General features: G+C 56.4%; 5 protein-coding genes across 5 annotated transcripts; 2 read left to right on the top strand and 3 right to left on the bottom strand.

Annotated features, from left to right (window-relative positions):
* Positions 1 to 2050: 2050 nt before the first annotated feature.
* On the bottom strand, positions 2051 to 2812 carry N7482_004513 (isocitrate lyase/PEP mutase family protein; the record flags this gene model as incomplete). The annotated part of the gene is made up of 1 exon (XM_056686638.1): positions 2051 to 2812. One exon carries the CDS (start codon positions 2810 to 2812, stop codon positions 2051 to 2053), a length of 762 nt encoding a protein of 253 aa, XP_056545380.1.
* A 1433-nt stretch (positions 2813 to 4245) lies between these two features.
* Positions 4246 to 4829, bottom strand: N7482_004512 (uncharacterized protein; the record flags this gene model as incomplete). Its single annotated transcript, XM_056686637.1, has 2 exons — positions 4246 to 4614; positions 4701 to 4829. The coding sequence occupies 2 exons, from the start codon at positions 4827 to 4829 to the stop codon at positions 4246 to 4248; spliced, it is 498 nt and encodes a 165-aa protein (XP_056545379.1).
* A 1049-nt stretch (positions 4830 to 5878) lies between these two features.
* On the top strand, positions 5879 to 8022 carry N7482_004511 (uncharacterized protein; the record flags this gene model as incomplete). The annotated part of the gene is given in 2 exon segments (XM_056686636.1): positions 5879 to 6424; positions 6436 to 8022. 2 exon segments carry the CDS (start codon positions 5879 to 5881, stop codon positions 8020 to 8022), a joined length of 2133 nt encoding a protein of 710 aa, XP_056545378.1.
* A 785-nt stretch (positions 8023 to 8807) lies between these two features.
* On the top strand, positions 8808 to 11295 carry N7482_004510 (RMD1 family protein; the record flags this gene model as incomplete). Its single annotated transcript, XM_056686635.1, has 4 exons — positions 8808 to 8861; positions 9012 to 10707; positions 10781 to 10966; positions 11021 to 11295. The coding sequence occupies 4 exons, from the start codon at positions 8808 to 8810 to the stop codon at positions 11293 to 11295; spliced, it is 2211 nt and encodes a 736-aa protein (XP_056545377.1).
* A 222-nt stretch (positions 11296 to 11517) lies between these two features.
* On the bottom strand, positions 11518 to 12194 carry N7482_004509 (uncharacterized protein; the record flags this gene model as incomplete). The annotated part of the gene is made up of 3 exons (XM_056686634.1): positions 11518 to 11677; positions 11731 to 12134; positions 12189 to 12194. The coding sequence occupies 3 exons, from the start codon at positions 12192 to 12194 to the stop codon at positions 11518 to 11520; spliced, it is 570 nt and encodes a 189-aa protein (XP_056545376.1).
* Between the last annotated feature and the right edge of the window lie 1001 nt (positions 12195 to 13195).

The following is a 13195-nucleotide window of genomic DNA, read 5'->3' as shown; positions in this document are numbered from 1 at the left end:
ATTCTCCTCTTAATATCTGTGTTTTTGTATCGTTTTGCTTCTCTCTTGACTGTGATTCCTTCTGCTGTGTTTTTGTTCTCACATCGAATACCAATTTGTGAGTGTGGTCGATGTCTGGCAATCCCATTTCTGTACGATATGTGTGTTAATAGACCCGCTATTCTTTTATATCCATCCTGCTTCAGTGTACGATTCCGTAGATCTATCAAGTAGATACAACGATAAAGCATGCAGCACGCCGCGCATAAGCGTGCTGTTAGGAGGTACTCCAATCTGCCCTCCCCTCCATAATACATGCTGTAATTAGACTACTTCTACTGGCCGTAATGGAACGCGACAGGCACTAGGGTGAGAAGGAACTCGTCGAGTTCACCCCGTTGGATCTACCCTGTTGGCTCTGCAAGATTCGGACACGACTCGTATTCGGCAGCAGCTCGGATTTGTGTGGCTAAGGACCCTGCGTTTGGGCTTGGTGCCTGCACCATCACGGCCTGGCTGCATCAGGCGCCCAGGTCCTTTTGAAACATCCGTCTCAGCCCTAAACCCTGGTGCCCTGTTAGCGCTGGAGTAATGGTGTGGGATGTTTTATTTCTAGGGGGAATGTAGATTGATCGGAGTTCTCGCAGGTCGTCATTAGGCTACCGAGTAGGCTGTACATACGGAGTAGTACATAGTTATACGGAGTAGTACAGTATATAGTACTGTAGTAAGTATATCCTGGAATCCTGCGAGCGGCAGCACCCCACTCTCCCGACGTAACCCGACTCACCCCCTAATCGAACACCATTCGCACTCTCGCCAACAGCCTGCAATAAGCGAAGAGCCGAGGAATGATTGAAGCCGAGACATGCAACTGAGATGTCTCAAATGCATACCAATTGCAGACTGGCGCTTGGCTGGTTCGTTCTTGGCTGCTCGTATTCGAGTGGCGGACAGCTCTTGACCGCAGTTTTGCTTCCGTGACGTTTCCCCGCAAACGGAAATCATGAAGAGTGAACGGGGTCATAGTCACAGTGAACATACTGTTGGAGCTTCGTATTTGGTCATCTGTTCTTGGTCGCTTGTCTCAAATCTCAAATGACTCGGGATGTCTGGGCAGAGGGCAGAGAGCAGAGGGGAGAGGGGAGAGGGGAGAGGGGAGAGGGGAGAGGGGAGACGGGTTGGATATGATATATATTCGTAGCACGACGTTAGTGTATGCAATTAGAGTGAGGACGCATATCTATATCTATTCTCCACCAGGAAGTGGATACTCATACTATCGAGTCCGGGCAGTGGAAGTAAAGTGACCATGTACTTCTCCGTGATCCTCTTCGTTTCCCATATCGCGCTTTCTTGTATGTTCCTCTCTATAGATCTATATCTCACCCCAATACCGCTAACTCCAGGGGCCCCTCCTCTGGCACAGCTGCAGGATGCGGCACCGCTGATGCCTGCGTGGGCACCGAAACCTGCACTACGGTCACCTTCACGACACCGACTGCCACGACCGTGACAACCTGTGTGCCGACGGCCACCTGTCTGGCTGTCTACGGTAAGCTTTCCTCTCCGTCCCCGCTCATTCCGCCTCTGTTGACGGTGCCGAGCCGGTTGTTACCTGCCGGATGGCACGATCGGCAATTGCTGCTCAGGGTACTGTGCTGCGAGCAAGTGCCGGCCGACGGACGAGAGATGGCCCAATTGCCAGGAGGACAATGGGCCCTGTCTGGCGGACGAGAACTGTTGCTATAGCGATCGCAAGTGTGTGAATGGCATCTGTACGCGCCAGAGTCCGACCCCGACGCCTCCATCCTGTGCCGCATGAAGAGATGAATTCAGATCTGTATCCATTCCGCTTGGTTTCCATCTTCGTAGATGCTCTTGCTATCGCGGATGGAGTCGGGCATATCGACTCCGCTTTCGCATGAGGATCGGATTCCTACCTTCCTACCTCTCTCTCCTAGAAGTACGAAGTAGAATTAGAACCCAAGCCTATCGGCTCGGTCCCAGTCCCCATGGCGCCTACAGTACGGAGTGGGAAGTCTACGCCAGCAACCGCTCCGCCTGCTCCTTAAACGCCCTCATCGCACACTTCCACAGCTCCGGCCCGACACTCACCCTCGCCACGCCGAGCTGGCGGATCTCCTGCACCCCCAAGAAGCCCTCGCCACAACTCCACTTCACATTCACCATGCCCCCCAACTCGCGCACCAACCGCCGAATCTCCTCGCTCGACACCCCGCGGCCCCGCGGCCCCCCCCCAAACGAACACCGTGCACGCCCCCGCGCCCAAAAACGCCCTCCCCCGAGCCACTGCATCGTCGATACTCGCCCCAGCCTGGAAGAGCACATCCGTCCGCGCATTCAGCACGAAATCCGGAACCCCCGCCGCCGCGGCGGCGTCCACGACCGTCTTCACGCGCGCAACCGCTTCTGCCAGCGGATACAGTCTGCCCGTACTATCCGCGTCTTCGAGGTTACAGCCCACCGCGCCGAGCGCGATGGCCTCTCGGATGGTGGACGCGAGGGCGGCGTGATCACCGTACCCGTCCTGCAGGTCGACGGTGACGGGGAGGGACGGGTTGACGGCGTTCGCGGCGGAGACGATGCGCTGTAGTGCAGCGAGGTTTTGTGATTTGCTGAGGTCGGCGTCCGGCACGCCGAGGGTGGATGCGACGGCGTAGGAGGCGGTCGCGATGGCTTGGGCAGCCGGGAGCGAGGCGATGATGGTGGCGGTGCTGGCGTCATAGACATTGGTGAGGATGAGGGGGTGGCCTGGTTTGTGGAGGGCGCGGAGGTGTTTGGCGATGTCGTTTTGGGTGGGCTGGGACATGGTGGTTTGCGGGTTGCGTGCTGCGTGTTTGTCGATGGTCGATGGTCGTACGGCGAGGGAGGACCGCGAAATTGCAGATCGTGATCTTCTTGTGGTGCGAGGTCAATGGTCAAGGTCAAGCCCGTGAGCCATTGTCTATACTGCTATTTGAACTGGTCGTGTCTGGCGGATCTTGGAGTCATGGCGCCATACTCTCGTATTGCGGTCACGCCAAGCCCGGCCGGTAGCTTTGACGGCCCCCACCGATCCAGGAATTAGCTCGTCTGAAGCGGGGGGAACGGTGGACCGCTGTTGTCGCCAAGGTTATATCCTGGGCGGAGAGGAAAGTCCGCGTGGGGGGAGACAGGACCAGGATATTTGGTGGTACAGTAGTGATCCTGGTGATCCTGGTGATCCAGGGTCCGGGTTTGGCGGTCTGACAACGCACTGCAGGCCTAGGACTCGTTATTAATATGTAGCACGGAGGGAGGACCCCAAAACTATCAGGGCACTACGGCATCGCAGGACTCTGACTAGCGACTGGTGGCGTAGCGGGCGGCCGAGTTTACTGGGGCGGACTCTGCAGCAAGGGGAGTCCACGCCCAGCATGTCTGCCCTCCTGCCCTCCCCCTCTCGGCCCGGCTGGGCTGCAGCTGGGTGGATTGAGTGGATTGGGCGTTGGGCCCTGGCTGAGGAGTAGGGACAGCATGAGTAGGAAACCTAAGAGAGCATTCTGCGACTACCCTTCATCGATCCCGATCTTCCCTGTAATCCGCCTCAAGCTCCATGAATCGACGGGATTGGATCGAGCTGATCGACTGGGCCCTTTGCGACGGAATGGCAGCCGAAACCGCCCTGTCAGAAGGTCCGGAGCGCGACGGCTTATTGGGCCCACGGCGTATTGGGCATGCGCATGAACTCCGTCCATGCGGCCGTGCGACGGGGCCGCCCCCAATCAGCGACCTGGGTAGGGGCGAGCTGGGTTGTGTCTCGTTGGCAGAGGACGAAAGATCTTGCCTGTGGTGAGAAGAGGGTCTGTGATCCATCCCCTTCCCCTACGGTATGGCCACTCCGGAACTACAGTCTGTAACGCGATTACCGGCAGATTTGCGTGCGATTTGCCCTTTGCCCTGCTCGTCTGTATACTCCGACGGGATGTACGCCAACTCGCTTACCTTCTGGGCGGCCCCCGGAGGAGTCCTGAATGATATTCGGAAATACTTCCTTCTCCACAGGCTCAAAGCACGGGTGAACCATCATCAGCGGACGGGTGGGCCCATTCCTTCAACGGCCAGCTCCTTGCCCTACGCCTGGGCGCGAGGCAGCTGGGCCTTGGTCTTCAGTGGCATGACGGGAAATTTACCGCCTTTTCCGGCACTGTAGTTGACTACCCTGTAGTCCCCGGACCAGAAGTCGGGAAAGAAAAAAAAGGGAGAATAATGCCAGCGACTGCGTCATGTAGAAGGGGTACGTCGCAGGTACATGCGAACCTGCGAGGGAACCCTAGCCACATCGACCCCGGCCCTGTTGTACGCCTCGGGATCCATGCCTGCGGTGCATGAACGAGGGGCGGAAATCCAGAGCGCACATTCTTCCGGGATCAATGGGGGTCCGGCGGGTGATCGGCCGTCACCGACGAGTCCAGGACCGATGGATGATCCTGTTGGACTTGGTATGTCCCATGCCAGGATAATGGCCCGGCCAGACAGGAGGGGACCTTGAAACTTGGAACTTGGAACGACCGACCTCGACCCTCGACCTGGGTCCAGCGAGCGGATACTTCGGTAGGTCCCGGCCTGGCCAATCTGACAGTGACGAGGTCGCTAATAGGTGGGCAGAGTTCGTTCGGAAATCAATCGTCGTCCCATGCTGCCCAGGAAACGCTCCGGCCACACCCGTTTCTTCTTACCTTTGGAGACTCCGGCGGGAGGGGGTTTGTGCCCGGGCTGGACTTGGGAGCCCCATTTGCGCCCGCGGATGAAGACAGCTTCTCCTCACACGACTCGGGTCTACCACGAGGCAGAGGGTATCCTACCATTCTGGCTTGAGTACGTCCTGTCGGAGCCGAGGAGTGATCGAGGCTTTTTTTTTTTTCTAGTTTCTCGGGGTTCCTCCCTCTACAGTAGAGTGACCTCGTATTGGATTGTTTCGCGGTATCGTATGGCGTTAGTGGTCGGCTGCGCTTAGTTCGCGTTGCAGTCCCCGGGTGGCACAGGGTCGTGTACTCCGTACAGCGTTACCACCTGGACTCCGAAAGAACACAGGGAAAAGCAACAGGGGGACTCTCTAGTTACAAGGACTAAAGAAATATAATCATAGAATTATAGTCCGTTCCAACCTCTCTTTGTTCTGCTGCCCGTTCCCGGGCAGTGGTGTGGTATGCGACTGATACTGGTTTTAATGGAGCCCGGGACAAGCCCTGAGACAAGCCGGATCGATCTTCCGGAGGTCAGCCCGAGTCCTTCACAATGCGGTTGCCAGGAAGACGGGGGCCAAATGCAATAAATTGTCAGAAAATGGGGACTAAGGATCATGGGCTAGCTGGACTAAGAATAATGCTGCTGCCGACCCAAAAAAGAAGAACCGACTTAAACAAGACTAAGACTGACTACAGGAAAGGCTGCGAATAGCCCCATCCACCAGACCGCTGAAGGAACGCTGAAGGAACCCGAAAAAGAAAGGCGGGAGTCCCCTGTAATTTACGAGTGTACCCAAGGAAACGCCCGTCAGCTCCTCTCCCCACTCTCCGCTTCGCCCTGCTCGCCCTCTCCTCATTCCTTCTTCTTCTCTCTCTGACCTCTCTTCTCAAACTTTTCCACCACACTCTTTCCTCTGCTTCTCCATTCTCTATTCTCCATTCTCCATATTCTCCTCTCTATCCTCTCCTCTCCTCTCCCTCCACTCCCGTCGCCACTCTCCGGCTTTCTCTTCGATTACTCGATCTGATGCCGGTGTTGCCTCACTTCCCCGTGCAGTTGGCCGCCTGACCTGCAGCGCCTCACCCTGCCCTCTTCACCTCACAACGTCGACCCTCCTTCCCCCTTCCTAATCTCTCTCCCGTACTTGCCTGGCAACCCTCACCTCACCATGACCGGCCTGGATATTCCCGCGAACGGGCTGTCTCTCCGCCCCGGAGATCAGTCCGGCGACACAGCCGCCAAACCGGCTCAGATCATGCGGCTGAACCTCGTCCAAAGCACCCTCGATGAGCTCATCTCAAGCCTCCGATCATACGACTCGACAGCCAAAGTCCGCCTGGGGAAACATCCCACCCTTCACTTTGGCAACAAGACCCAATCTGTCCATGCCTACCCCGAAACTCACCGGGCTGAGATCTACCGCACCTCCGCCGACAAGCGAAACCTCTACTTTACGGGGGTCATGAGCCACAGCCTGGAAATCGAAAAGGCCAAGCAAGCGACTGCAGCCACCGACCAGGCACTGGCCAACTTGGAGGAAAGCCTGAATGCCTTCGAGCGAGGGAAGGAGTCCAAGAAAACCCACATGATTCAGCACCCCGATGAATTGAGGACTCTGCGTGCTGCCAATGCGGGCAAATCGAATCGTTGTGGCCCGAAGACCAAGGCAGATCTGGAGAAGGACCGATTGCTCCGGACGGGCCCCAGTCGATCGGTGACCTCCAGTCCGACCTTGGGGCCCCCCAAGTCTCCCCCCCCGTCCTGACCCCGACCTCGGCGCCATCCTCGCTGGCCAAGAACCACGCCCGCCTGCAGGCTCTCAAGACCCCCTTCATCCACCTCCTCGCCATTCGTCCCGTCTCGGCTAAGTTCCTGGCTCGCCAAACCCGCTCCACGATTGAAGATTGCATCGTCCTCGTCCAGAAATACGGTACCGAGAATCGAATTGACCGGGAGAAATTCGACCTCAAGGACAAGTTCTACAAGGACCTCGATGTGTGGAAGTTTCCCTACCCGACTCAGGACGACCGACAGGCAGCCATTGACAAGGCGATTTCTGCCTTTGATCGCATGCGCCTGTCTCGGACCGACAAGCTGTGGCAGACTCTGCTGCCCAGGGAGGAACGAGGCAAGGGAAAGTGCTTATCGAAGCTCAACCTCCAGAATGGACTGTCCAAGAAGGCCGCAGCCCCCCGGATGGGAGTGGACGGCACCGAGGAGCGCAAGGAGGGTGATACCACGGGCAACGAGACGGATCGGGCTGCGGGCTCTGCTGTAGCTCCCAAGACCTCGAATGCACCCGCCAAGGCACGAGCGGAGACGGACACCACCAAGCGAGGCCCGAAGAACAAGAATACCAACAGCACCTTGACCGGTCGGATCACCAAGAAGGCAGCCGGCAGACCTCCCGCAAAGGCGATCGAGACCAAGTACAAGTCGGCGGAGTTCGTTCATGATTCAGATGACTCCGGCGATGATATGGATGCCTCCCCACCCTCTGCACGAGCTCCATCTCCGGCTCCGGCTCCGGCACCGTCCTCTGTCCCCAAACAAACCAAGGTTGTCCTGCCGAGAAGGACACAGCCCCCGGCCAAACCTGTCCCCAAAGAGAAATCTCCTGCGGCCCCTACACCGAAGGTCCCCAAGGCCGACGCACCCACGCCCAAATTCGAACCTACCAAGGCAGCTTCCAAGCGACCCCCCTCCGCTCGACCATCCACCTCACCACAGAAGCCCTCTCCCCTCGGGTCTTCGCCTCCGACCAATGTCTCCGATGCGACCAGTCGTAGCCGCTCCGACAGCCAGAACCAGTCTTCCAGCTCATCTTCATCCTCTCCGCTTATTTCCCAACTTGCCCGAGCCAACAAGACCACTGCCCCCGCTGTCCGTCCTTTGAAGCCCACAGGATCAGCCAATGGTGTGAGCAAGGCCGCCCCCGCTGCCGCCAACCCCTTGAAGCGCAAGGCGGAGCCCGACCGCCTGGCAGTCCCGACCCCCACGGGCGCACGTGCGACGACGGGCAACCTCGACCACAAGCGGCGCCGAGCGGTCAGCACCTCGAGCGGAGGCAGCACGGGCAGCGCTTCTCCACCCATGAGCCAGGAGCTTGCTCGGCGCCAGCTATGGGATAAGTCGCAGAAGTTCAAGCAGTATTACGCCAAATACCGCTCCTTGCATGACACCCTAGCGGGCCAAGCCAACCCTCCCGCGGAGGATTTGGAACGTTTGCAGCGACAGCACTCGCGACTAAAGCGGATGAAGAATGAGATCTGGGAAGAAGATCGACAACTCCGTGGTGGCCTTCATCAGTAACTTTTTGGGCTTTGCATCTTTTTCTTTTCATCTCCCCCTCGCATTTCTGCATGGTGACGACGACACTTGTTTCTCACCCCCCAACAGCGAAAAATGAATCTTACATTAGGTACCTACTCTTGTGCCGATACATCTCGGCACAATCATCTACAGTAGGTGCCTGCCCAGGTACTCGACAGATCGACAGCTCGGCGTTTTTGAGGCTTATGCTTTTTTTGTTTTGTTTTGTTTCTCTTGGAAACCCCAATTGTTTCTACGATTCCCTGCCTGGTTTCTCATCTTGTGCCTTTCCCCCCCCCCCCCCTTCAAACACATTTCACCGTGATCTGTGGCATAGACATTTGCATTTCTGCTTTCATTTTAAGCAACAAGTACCCAAGAATTTAGGATCGATCGATAGGATGATTCAATGAAGTATGCCTACCAAGCCATTTTACCTTTGTGTCTCGTAGATCCAGTAGATCCCAACAACAGCTTACCCCGGATCCGCGAATCTTTGGTTCGCCGCGCCGATGCCACACGATTGGCTCATAAAACACGTGGCACATCACGGGACCCATCACTGAAAGATTTCTGTCACAATACACTAGCAGTATCAAATTACGTCAACACTAGTGGCCCAACTATTCCGCAACAGGCGTAGCGCCAGCGGGAACTTGGGAAAGTCCATTCTCCCGGAGAGTCGAGCAAAGTCCAGCAAGTCAATCAATCCCACCCACACCTCCACACCACGCCTGTCCACCCACGCTCTCCAGCAATTGGAAGTCCAGCGACGGAGCGTGACAATGACGCCCCCTGCCCGCGGACGGGGTACCAACCAGCGCAGCCCGACCGTCCTGGTAAGCTACGCCCGCCCGCCGTGCTCAAAGCTAAAGCAAAAGCAAAAGCAAAAGCAAACTATTTGCCGCATTGCCTGCAAACCCACCCCCCCCCCCCCCCCATACAACTACACACATATGTACTGACATAAAGGCACGCGCCGTCCTTAGGTCACAGATTCCCGCGATCAGCAGCCTGCGTCGGCGCCCCGCCGCCGCCGGTCCCCTGCCACCCGCTTTATCACCGTCGACAACATCCTCCAGTATGCCTCCGATGTCCCGTCCATGCAGCAGCGGAATCCAGGGCCGGCGTCGCGGTCGCGCCGTCTTGCGTCGGCCACGGGCGGCTTGATCGGTAGTGCAGTCGGAAGCAGTGCGGGCGCTGCGGCCAGTGCATCAAGCAAGGGTGGCCGGCTTGCGGCGCAGCCGCGGCTGCCTCCGCGCACGACCAAGGTCAGCGAGAAGCTGGTGCTACTGCCTGATACCGGCGGTGTTGGCGAGCCGGATGAGGGCGAAGAGGAAGACGAGGAAGGCAGCGGCGAGCGCGATCTCGTGGATGAGGAGCTTGTGCAGCGGCTGGCGCGGGATAGACATACTGATCCTGAGGCGATCCGGCAGCAATTGCTGGCGCAGAAGAAGCTCAGTGGCGACTTTGGGGTTGATAATGATGCTGCGCCTTTGTTGGCGAATGAGGAGCTGCTGAGGAAGAGGCGTGTTGGGCCGGAGCGCGCGAAGAGCTATGCTGAGCGGTTGCCTAAGGCCCGGCGGACGGAGAAGCTTGCGCGGGTAACGGCTTATTGTACGGCGCAGGGGTACAAGATGGGGTCTGTGGCGGCGTTTGTGAAGGAAACGCATGGTGCAAGGACGAAGCTTTATGACGATTGTTTGTACACGGCATACCACCTGCCTCTTCTGCCCGGCCACGAGGGGTATCGTCTGTGCAGTAGTCCTGTGTTGAAATTCCCCGGCGGAAAATCTTTGCTTGATGAGGAGATCGAGCGGAATGAGCTGCGCGACCATCACGAGGATTACATGGGCGAGGCGGAGGAGCATTCGGTTGGTGGGCATGGCCGACATGAGGATGAGCATCATCCTGAGGCGTCGCCGCAGCATGAGGATGACCGTGGCTCCTCCCGCTCCCGGGAGGAGCATCGGGAGGGCTTCCTTGACCGGATCTCAGAGGAGGATGGTCGCATTCATGAGGAGCAGGAACATGCTATTGGCGCCGAAGATAGCGGTAATCCGCACAGCACGGCTCAGCCGGCCGTCGAACCGGCTCAAGGAAGCCCCGAACTGGCCCCACGACGCCGCCGACACAGCTCCGATGATGGCCACGCTCGGCCGCGAGAAAGCGCTTCCCCGCCACAGTCGACCTCACCTTCCTTGAGGCCCGAAACACCGGCGCGAACTCTCTACAATGTCGCCGAGATGTTCGTCTTCAGCTACGGCGTGGTAGTCTTCTGGAATTTCACGGAGCGGCAGGAGAAAGATCTCCTGGCGGATCTAGCGTTCGCCACGTCCTCGGCGACTGGCACGCCCATCCCGCTTGCTACGATGCCTCTCCACGAAGAGGACTTTGAAACGGAAGAGTTCCATTTCGAGTATTCGACTGAGATATCTCGGCCTCGTGTTTACAACGATATGATCACGCTCCGCAGTGGTGACCATATGATCAAGCTGGCTATTAGTCATGGCATTTCTCAGAGCACGAAGCTGTGCTTCTTCGAGGAGGTTATGGCCCGCCAGATGGCAGATGCAAAGGATGTCCCGCGCAGACTGGCTATGACCGGGAAACTGGGTATGAAGCGTGAGGAAGTCTTCCGCATTTTGGGTCGTCTGTTTAAGAGCAGAGTGGAAGTCAATCTCTGTAAGTTAACTCCCTATTTGGGTATGCCTTTTTTGCTAGCGCGTGCGTCTCTTGCTGATTGTTCAATCCGCAGCATCTAATATGCTGGACGTCCCGAACTTCTTCTGGGAGAGCGAACCAAACCTGTACCCGCTGTACATCGCCGTTCGCGAGTATCTCGAGATCAAGCCGCGTATCCAAGTCCTCAACGAGCGCTGCCGCGTGTTCCTGGATCTCGCCGAGATCCTGTCCGACTCGATTGCCGATAACCGGACTTCTCGTACGTTTCTCATCGCGTAACTTAGCCCTCGCCAATATACTGACATAGCCATAGATCAAACCTGGATCATCATCGTCCTCATCGTCATCTCCATCCTCGTCACAATCTCCGAGGTCTTCTTGCGCTTCGGCCTCCTCCATGCCCGAGAAGGCGCCACCGCATCCCCGGCAGCCATCATCGCCCGCGTCATGGGCCGCACCCCCCGCGCCTCCCCCTCGGGCTTGTCCTACACCCCAGCTAATGCGCCACCAGGCTGTATCTGCCCGTCGATCCCGTCCGCTGGCGGATCCGACCTGAACATGGGCGGGATCATGGGGCTGGGCCTTTGATTTGATATTTCAACAATTGGGTCGTATTATCAGCCAATTTCTATGTACATGCAATGCAATATTCGGATACTATTAACATGGTGCTACTGGTGTTTTGGGCGGGGGAATATGGAATGAATCGGACTGGACACATGGTTTTCTTATTGCATATGGTTCGCACATCACGTTTTTCTTCTTTCTTTTTTTTTTACTACATCCCACCAACCCCAGTTGACCCTACCTTCACAACAATTTGATACCCTCAAACTCATCACGTACAATCTCCTTAATTCTCACCCATGCACCCTCCCACGTAAGAATCTGCACCCACCAACTCCCCACACCATCTCGTCCAGTCACAGTAACCAGATTGCGGGCAACGTGGGACCCGAGCGGCGTTGGGCTGCATTAATATACGTCAGTTTACCGTACCCTGACCCTAACCTCGACCCTGACCCTGCCTGCGCGATATCCGCCCTTGCCGCCGAGAAATCAAGCTCGAAGAACCAGGCCCGCTGCCAGTTCGTACATGTAATGGAAACCTGGCACGCGGCACCAGTTAGCGGTAGATCTCCGGTTTCATTGAGCGTCTTCTTTCGTAATGGGGACATGGCGAAAACTTGTTTCGCGACGCGCTGCTCGCTCGTGTGCGGCGAACTTTGGATGCGGTTGCGCTGGGGGGTTCCTTGGAGTTTATGTGCTTGGAAGTCTGTGACTGTGACTGTGACTGCAGGGATTGTTGCATTCCCGATGTATGCCTGCTGCGAGGCCATGGTCGTTGCATGGTGAGCAGTGGTGAAGATGTACTCTAGTCGATCGCGGTTGTACTTTGGAGGAAGATGGTATTCTAGTTTCCCTTCCTGTTGCGTGATTTATTATCCGGGGTTTATAAGTGGAGCTGGCTGTTGGCTTACATTCATATGCAGACGAGCTCCAATTATCTCCAGTCTCCGAATTCCAAAAGGCGCTCCAAGGCATCATGGACCTTTTGTGTATGCAAGGTCTCGTCGACCTCTAGCTGTGATATCCCCATTCCTGGGTCCAGGACCTTTGTCCACCCGTTGATGATATCCATAATCGCATGTTAGTCATGTCACATATCTGGAAAGGGGGACCTTACGTCCTTTTTTTTCACAGAAAAGCAGATCCTCCATGGCAGGTATCTCCGTGGAGAGTCCACGTCAGTGCGAGTGTAAGTGAGATCGGACCAGTGCGAGGAAACCCGATCTCGCCACCGCTTGTCTTTAGTAGGCTGCTCCATTGCACAAATAGTTACCCTTTCTCCAGTGAAGTATATCGCCATGACGTTGAACCAACTCCATCAATTGCTGAAATCCGGTGATAAACTTGTGATGGTAGAATTGACTCAGCCTCTTGATCGAGACTATTCTGGGAACTAGGTCGACTCCGATGTCTTTATTGCTCTCGGTCAGATGCTTGCTGGGGTCAGTATGATTGACGAGGTTTCTGGCGTTGTGAACGCTGTGGACTCTGCCATGCAAGGCTGATACAGTGCGGGAGACCGAGTTGCCGGGGTTGATCTAACAGATGCATAGGGCGTGTATATTTGGTTGTAGGCCCCACGAATGAGGTATCCAGGTTTGAAGGAGTGTTGGATAAGGCTACAGCCATTATCAAGGGATTGATAGAGCTCAATGAGTTCGCTTTCGTGTCCCCCCAATTTCTGGAGCTTCCCAATCTACCGTTTGGTCTAATGACGAGGATTCCAGATTAAATCGAGGCAATTAGGTAGTATTGGTCATCCGCAATTGCAATAGTTTCCATTTAATTGCCACGCTCCGAACACTCTCCCTCATACCCCCTCTACACTTCGACCACAACGCTGGCAGCAATTTAGTCCACAGATCCCTCTACCCCGACTCATTAGTAACCTTTTGTTAAAAGGGAGTGGGGAAACAAT

The sequence above is a fragment of the Penicillium canariense genome, assembly GCF_028826845.1.
Source record: "Penicillium canariense strain IBT 26290 chromosome Unknown utg000002l_segment0_segment0, whole genome shotgun sequence".
Classification (NCBI taxonomy): Eukaryota; Fungi; Ascomycota; class Eurotiomycetes; order Eurotiales; family Aspergillaceae; genus Penicillium; species Penicillium canariense.
The sequence above is the reverse complement of the archived record's forward strand: the minus strand, read 5'-3'. Positions and strand labels throughout refer to the sequence as shown.